The sequence below is a fragment of the Gordionus sp. m RMFG-2023 genome, chromosome 1 (genome assembly GCF_954871325.1).
Source record: "Gordionus sp. m RMFG-2023 chromosome 1, tfGorSpeb1-WG-v2, whole genome shotgun sequence".
NCBI lineage: Eukaryota > Metazoa > Nematomorpha > Gordioida > Chordodea > Parachordodidae > Gordionus > Gordionus sp. m RMFG-2023.
The window spans coordinates 17,589,473-17,597,559 of NC_088775.1; the positions used below are offsets into that span (position 1 = coordinate 17,589,473).

Below are 8,087 nucleotides of genomic sequence, written 5' to 3' on the forward strand. Positions count from 1 at the left end.
AGTTATTTTCTTTTATTTTATTACATTGTGAGCCGATAGATCCTCTAGGTCTATGGAATTCTTTTAAATTTTATCTTTGTGAAGATTTTTCCAAGAAAATATCACCAGAGCCGGATAACCTTATCACCGAAAATCTCGCGCTATGCCACATCAATCAAATTTTGATTCAAAATGGTAAATCTCTTAAGGATTTTTTGGGAATGCCTATCCCTTTATTATCCACCCAATCTCCATCTGCTACAGCTAATATTAGGTGTCACCTTATTCGGGAGGAAATTTCCTACGATACTGATGATATATAAAAAATATTTGGCTAACTACAATTTATTTAATCGGGATCAAAATATTATCTATGCCAAAATTATGTCCTTGCCCTCCACTCCATCCCATAATTTATTTTTTATAGATGGTCCTGGTGGTACTGGAAAATCATTTCTATTAAATACAATATTATTTAACTTGAGAGCTCAAGGTAAAATTGCTATAGCTGTTCCATCTTCTGGCATAGCTTCAACTCTTCTTCATAATGGCCGTACTGCACATTCACGTTTCAACATCCCCTTAAGTATTCATGAAAGTTCCTCATGTAATATTCCTTTACCAAAGCCAAATAGCTGAATTGATAAGACAATCGGTAATTATAATATGGGACGAAATATCAATGACTCATAAACATATATTCGAGGCCGTGGATAGGTCATTTCAGGATATAATGAAATTAGACAAACCGTTTGGTGGTAAAATTATTATTTTTGGCGGAGATTTTAGACAGATTTTACCTGTTATTAAACGTGGTGGAAGATGCGACATTGTTAACTCAACCTTAAAACGATCCTATTTATGGTCACATATAGTGCCATTAAGGTTATGTATTAATATGAGACTTCTACAATTTCAGGAAGCAAATGATTATCTTATTAATAATAAATACTCACAATTTCTTTTAAGAGTTGGTGAAGGCTGTGAAACATTCGATGGCTCCAGGGATAAAATAAAAATTCCTCAAGATTGTTGTATAGCTTCCAATGATATCGAGGATCTTATTGCTTTTGTTTACGATATAGACAAAGACAATTCATCATTTAACCGAACATCCTTTGCTCAAAATGCAATCCTGACCCCTAAAAACGTAGATGTCGATTCTATAAATATTAAATTGATTAACAAAATTCCGGGAGATTTAATTACATACATAAGTGCTGATGAAACCATAACCGAGGATGAAGCGACGTTTTATCCCACTGAATTTTTAAACTCTTTAAGTATATCAGGATTACCACCTCACAAACCTTTACTCAAAGTAGGGGTACCTATAATATTAATGAACTTAAATTCTGCTTCTGGTTTGAATAATGGGACTAAATTGATTATAACTTCTTTGCTACCAAATATAATTGAGGCGGAATTTGTTTCTGGTAGTTTTCTCAGTACTAAAGTTCTCATTCCTAGAATAAGTTTAATCCCTACAGATTCTGGCTTGCCATTTTCCTTTAAGCGCCGCCAATTTCCCGTGAGACCTGCTTTTGTCATGACAATTAATAAAGCTCAGGGACAAACGTTGAACAAAGTTGGCATCTATTTACCTCATCCTGTTTTTTCACATGGACAGCTATATGTGGCTATGTCTCGAGTTTGTTCTCCTCATAAATTAAAGATTATAACCAATGATAAAACAAAGACTACTACCAATGTGGTATATCATGAGGTTATATCCGATTAATCCCGGTTTATACGAATAAGAATGAACATTACTTAGTATGATATTATTTTATAATTTAAACAATTTTATATTATTTAAGCATCCTTTTGTCAGGCCGCTCAATATGCCCTTTTATCTCTGATGAATATTTTGTCTAATTGAAAATTATATCAAAGTACATTTTTAAAATTTAACTAAATGAATATAACAATTTTTAAGGATCCTACTTTTTTAAAAGCTTACCATTTTGTCGGATCCACCATTGCTCTATTATCCCTGCTGATTATTTTGTATAACGCACAAAAAAATATACATAGTACATTATTTTTATTATAAATAATATTATATATTATTTTATATCTATTCCAAAAAATCTTCATTTTATTTCAATAATAATGTTTATTTATATTTTTGCCTGATTTCTTTATTTGTCTAGGCTAACCCAACCTTATTCCCTCACATTGCTACAAAACATGATGATTCTATTATTAAAGATAAGCAAAGAAAATAATGACGAATAAACAAACGCCTTACCCGTTCTAGAGTTACTGGTAGACAAAATAATAAAGAACTACGCTTGAAATGAACTCATCTGGAGGTTTTTTTTTATCTTATGTTTTATATCTATGTTTATTTTATTTTCACCCAGTTCTCCAAATGATATTTCTATCACCACTATCACAATCCCTATGCCACCTCCACCTATTTTTTAACAAAAATAAACATTTTTATTTATCACTAAATTTTATTATCTCATTCTTTTCTTTCTATCTCTATTATCTATTAACCACTATATCTCAAAACCTTATCCCTTTAATTTATATAATATAATATAATCTTTTATACCTTCTTTTTCCCCCCTTTTTTAATCTAATTTTTTAATTACCTTACAATTAATTAATCTTTATCTTAATAACATTACATTTATCATGTTATTTTTTAACTTTTATAATATCATAATAGACTTGATAAATCCCCCAAAAATTTTATTTGATGATAGCCCTCCAACTTATTAGAAATATGCATCTAATATTGACCCTTCTACCGGTTTTACATTATTTTAATGTTTGTTATTTCAACAATAGTATATTTATATTTTTGCCTGATTTCTTTATTTGTCTAGGCTAACCCTAATCCCTCACATTGCTACCAAACATGATGAATCTATTATTAAAGATAAGCAAAGGAAAAAATGGCGATTCAACAAACGCCTTACCCGTTCTAGAGTTACTGGTGGCCAAGATAATAAGGCACTGTGAACTCCTCTGGAGGTTTATTTTGTTTTTTTATCTAATGTTTTATATCTATATGTTTATTTTATACACCCAGTTGCCTCCAAATGATATTTCTATCACCACTACCACAATCCCTATGCCACCTCTGCCTAATTTTTAACAAATATAAGCATTTAATTCCACTATCATTCATCTCATTAGGAGTTATTATAAATAATACTTTATCCGATTCCCTGAGGAACTTTTATGAATATTTAGAGAGATGTTCAAACGTGAATGTGTAGTGCAGCCAATTTCATTAACATTATTAATGGGAAAATATGCGGTAGTTTTGTCATGGCCTTTATAACAATACTTACGACCGTTTTATGGTTGAGTTGACAATGTCGTTCATGATTCTATTTTAGAGGGGTATACCAAAATTGACACTTTGGCAGAAATATCATTTCGCGTTCTTCTCCTCAGCTTTATCAGGATGCAATGGGTGTTGTACACTGCTTTGGTAATCCGTCATTATTCATTACTTTCACCTACAACCCTAAATGGGATGATATTATACATTAATTTTTTCTTCTGCAGACGACTGCCCAGATTTATTTTGTCGCTTTTTCCATCAAAAATTAAAATGTCATAAAGGATTTGCTCTTATTATTACCAGATACACAGAGTAATAATTAATCCTCAGCATTTTTTAAAAAAAATACCTAAATTTATATGGCAAGAAAAACAAATTTCTTAAAAAATATATAAATAAATTGCATATAAGTTTCATTAGTATTGAATGGCATTTTTGTAATTTAAATAGATAGCTTTTTTTTGTACAAAAGATTTAGATAGCCCTTATCAAATTTTTTGATAAAAGGAGTTAACCCACTAATTGGTAAATCCGAGATTTCCCCTTCATGTGTTGATAAATTATTTAGAAATTTAACTATCTCCGGGTTTGGGAAATAGTTTTGAAACTTAATATGTGATGGACTGGGCTTAAAAAATATTCCTCAAGATTAATATTTGCTTGCACCTGACTTGGGAATATCTTATACAAATTATTATGGGCCAGGATAGGAAAAAATTTTCAAAATTATTATGGGTTGAGCTAGATTTGAGAATTTTTTTTATAAATTATAAGGTCTTGAACGCGTGGAAATTTTTTCAAATATTATGAGCTTGGACCTGGCTTGAAATTTTTTAATGTTAAATGTTAGTCTTATGTAACCAGTAATATATTTACAAAGAATTTTGGTATTGGGTACAAGCTCATTTAAATATATTTTGACTCAAATAATAGTTTCCACTCTTAGTCCTAATGGGTTGGACTCAATGACATTGCTTGGACTTGACCTAAATGGAGAGGGGGGGGATTTAAAAATTATATAAATTGGATATGATTTTTAAATAAAAGGTAACATCTTTCTTAAAAAACGAATAAAATTCTCATTCTCCGTCATTTTTGACTGGCTATCTACTAGTAATATTTTAAGTTACGTCATGTAGTGTGATTAAAAAATCCGATGATTTGGGTCTATCTTAAAACGGCCTAATTAAGATTTTTAACAAAGTAATAATTAAGCCTCGAGTTTTGGCAAATAATAGTTAAAACATTCTGCCATCTATGAGCAAAATTACCGGGCTTAGAAAATATTATATTATTTTAGCTAAAATCTTAATCGGTCATTTCAAAAATCGACTCAAATTAGGATTTTTAACAATACTAAAGCTAAAAGAGAATAACCAAATTAGAAAATTAGAAAATTATAACATCAGTTTTAAAACTATAAAAAATGAAAGAAAACTAATAATAATATTATTTATTTTTAAACTATATGAAAAGAAAGAAATCTAGAACGAATTGAACTTATAATGAGATTAATTAAATAATAGATTTATTTAAGTTATATTAAGTCGTGATAAAAAAAAATTAAATATGTTGTAAAATGAGTTATTATTACTGTAAAAATGTCATATATCATATATGTAATATGATTAACAAATAATTATACAAAAGAAAAAAATTATCTGATTTTATAAAAATCAATTATAATCCAGTGATCCTTAAAAAATATCAATATAATATATAAACAAAAAACATAATCAATAATCGCAATGTAATCCATATTATTACTAGTAGTGTTTTTAAATTGTTTTTTTTACCTAAAACCCTAGTCGTATTCAAAGAAATCGGCCCAACCCCACGTCAGAGTTGAAAAATCGACCACGAACAAACCCGGTCCATTGGTTTTTAACTTCACATGTAAATGTTGAATATAAAAAATATATATTTATGTTTTGAGCCAAAGTTTTTGATATGAGAAAGAGGTACCAAAACCATTAGGTGTAGTAATAAGTTGTCATTGTCACTGCATTATATTTTAGTCCACGAGAAAAATCAGAATGTGATAATTTTAAAAAACTTTGTTGTAAGTCTAGTTGAAAGTTTTTAAAGTTTCCAAAACCCATGGGTTCATAAATATATTTCCAGTGTCATTATTTTTTTTACCTCCACACGTATTATGGAGAAATAAATTATGTATTTAAGTTTTATGCCTAGTAAAATGTTCTTGATATTATAAAGAAGTTCTAAAAACATTGGGTCTAGTAACAAGTTGTCACTGCCATTATATTTAAATCTATGAGGAAAATAAAAATTTGAAAAAATTAAAAAACATTGTTATAGGTCTGGTTAAAAGTTTTTAAATATTTTTTTAAAACATTTGGGTTTATTGAGATATTTTTAGTGCCGATATCTTTAACTCCCGGATAAAATGTAGAAATATAAAAAATATTTTATTTATGTTTTGAGCCCAATAAAAAGTTTTTGATGATAGAAAGAAGTTCTAAAACCATTGGGTTTAGTAATAAGTTCTCACTATATTATACTTTAGTCTATGAGGAAAATTTTTTTTTAAACTTTGACTATTTAAGATTTTTAGAGATTAGAAAGATTTCTAAAATCTTTGAGTTCATAAAGAATTTATAGTGCCATTATTTTGCAATCCCACACGTAAAATAAAGAAATTTAAAATAAATACATTGACTTAACGAACTCACTTTTTTCGAAAATATTTCATAAGTCAATGTCAATTAGTGATCTGCATCGGGGCTAATTTTTCAAGCCCGGCCCAGTCAGAAATTTTTTTTAAAAAAGTTTTGCCGGCCCGGCCCGAACCCAAAATTTTTTTAAAACAATTTGAAGGCCCGGCCCGAACCCGAAATTTTTTTAAAAAATATTTACCGGCCCTAATTTATTTAAATATAGAAATTAATTTTATAATTACTCAAAATAAAAGACATATGTTATATGGCATTTAGTTTCAATAAATAAAATCAAAAATTTTTATTAAACATAAAAATTCAATATAAAATTGATAAATTTAGATATATTTAAAAAAAATTCCAAAATCCGACCCGACCCGGCTTGAATTTTTTCAAAAATATTAGACCCGGCCCTAACCCGATTATTTTAAATAAAATTAGGCCCGAGCCCGGCCCGAAGCCCCCTCGGGTCGGACTAGGGCCGGGTTCTAACTTTGCAGATCTCTAATGTCAATATTTGTCTCTTGCAAATGACAGACACAACAGTTATTTTATTTTGTAAAAAAATATCTAATATGACAATAGTATTATCATTTCACGATTATAATACAATGTTATTTTTGAGACAACAAAAATTAAATCTTAAAATATTCGTAACCAATTTTTTGCAAGTAAGGCTTCCCTCTTTGATCATTCTCAGATTTTTTTATGTAGATATTTTAGAGAACTTTACAGCCAGAATATAAATTTCTATGAAAAAAAAAGATTCTTTTTTTCCTATGTTTGTGGTAGTGGGTGCTACAAATGAAAGTATAGAATATCAAGTTTAAAAAGTTATTACTGAACTTTTTAACGATATCAATCGAACTTGAATATCAAAATTGAACATTTTATTTCACCAGAAGCTAAATAATATATATTAAAATTTTCTTGTTTAGGATAAATATTCTATTGATATAAACATTAAATCTCTCAATATCGATAATAATCATTTAAGATAGAATAAGGAAATTATACTTAAAATCAGCTACCTCCCACCCTTAAAGTAATTAAATTATATTGAAGTTCTCGGGTATAGGCTTTTGTTTTTGCTAAACTCTTCCTTTCTTAGTCTAGGAATAGGGACTTTAAATAACAGTCCTCGGACTGTTGTGTGCAAGTAAATGCGGTTTGCCCACAAAAGTTTTTAGGGCTCATCATTTCTAATTTTTCCCTCAACTAAATTTAATCCAGCTCTGTTGAACCTTCAACGATAGAGGGCATAAGCGCTATAAATCACATATAACGTAATATTAACAATAGATTTATGTATCTTTTTCCATCATTTAGAAAGACTGGGATGCACCTCTGATCCCCCGTTCCGTTGAATACCTTATTTCGAACAGGCCCTTTGAGGACAATCCCAATAATTTAGTATTATATGCAAGCTCAGGTTACTAATAGCTGGAAGCCATCCCCAGTTCCAATCTTGGCCTCCTCTTGACTGGCGAACAGCTAAACATTTCCATAGCCCTCCGATTCTGTAATGTCGTGGTTCCCTCAATTTGCATTGACTGTGGCCATCCCATCGAATCGAAAGCTTACCATCCCTTGCACTGCAAATTCTCATATGGACGACAACCGAGTCTTAAATCATTAACAACATCCTCCTAGCAGCTATTAAAAAAGTTAATATTACACCCACCCTCGAACCAGTGGGCCTCTCAAACAAAAACGCCATACACCCCGATGGCATATCTCTCATTCCCTGGACCAATGGTCTCCCACTAGCTTGGGACTATACCTGTGTCGATTTTGCCGTCAAGTTCAACCTCTCATTTTCTGCCATCGAAAAGATCGAAATCCTAAAAAAAAAAATATGCTTGCCTCATCAATACCGTGTTTATCCCAATCGTTACCAATACCCTTGGCATGTTCGGAAGTGATGTTCTCAATTTCATCATAACTATAGGGAAAAAAATGAGGCAGATCTCAGGGGATCCCAATGAAGGATTTTAGAAATCTACCGGTCCAATTTTTTAAGCATTCACTCTCCTCTAGGGTGATTTGTACCCTTTTTTTTAAATTTTATTTTTTTTATCTCATTTCTCTTCTATACATATATATTTTTTAATTCATTT

General features: G+C 30.1%; 1 protein-coding gene and 2 long non-coding RNA genes across 3 annotated transcripts; all 3 read left to right on the forward strand.

Moving 5' to 3' along the window:
• Positions 1 to 571: 571 nt before the first annotated feature.
• Positions 572 to 1,652, forward strand: LOC135922319 (ATP-dependent DNA helicase PIF1-like). Its single transcript, XM_065456709.1, has 2 exons — positions 572 to 1,557; positions 1,610 to 1,652. Exons 1-2 carry the CDS (start codon positions 572 to 574, stop codon positions 1,650 to 1,652), a joined length of 1,029 nt encoding a protein of 342 aa, XP_065312781.1.
• Positions 1,653 to 1,673: 21 nt separating this feature from the next.
• LOC135922361 (uncharacterized) lies at positions 1,674 to 1,980 on the forward strand. The gene is made up of 3 exons (XR_010570866.1): positions 1,674 to 1,755; positions 1,800 to 1,874; positions 1,919 to 1,980. It is a non-coding gene; the product is annotated as an uncharacterized LOC135922361 (long non-coding RNA).
• A 161-nt stretch (positions 1,981 to 2,141) lies between these two features.
• Positions 2,142 to 3,126, forward strand: LOC135922876 (uncharacterized). Its single transcript, XR_010571063.1, has 3 exons — positions 2,142 to 2,297; positions 2,823 to 2,970; positions 3,029 to 3,126. It is a non-coding gene; the product is annotated as an uncharacterized LOC135922876 (long non-coding RNA).
• Positions 3,127 to 8,087: the final 4,961 nt, after the last annotated feature.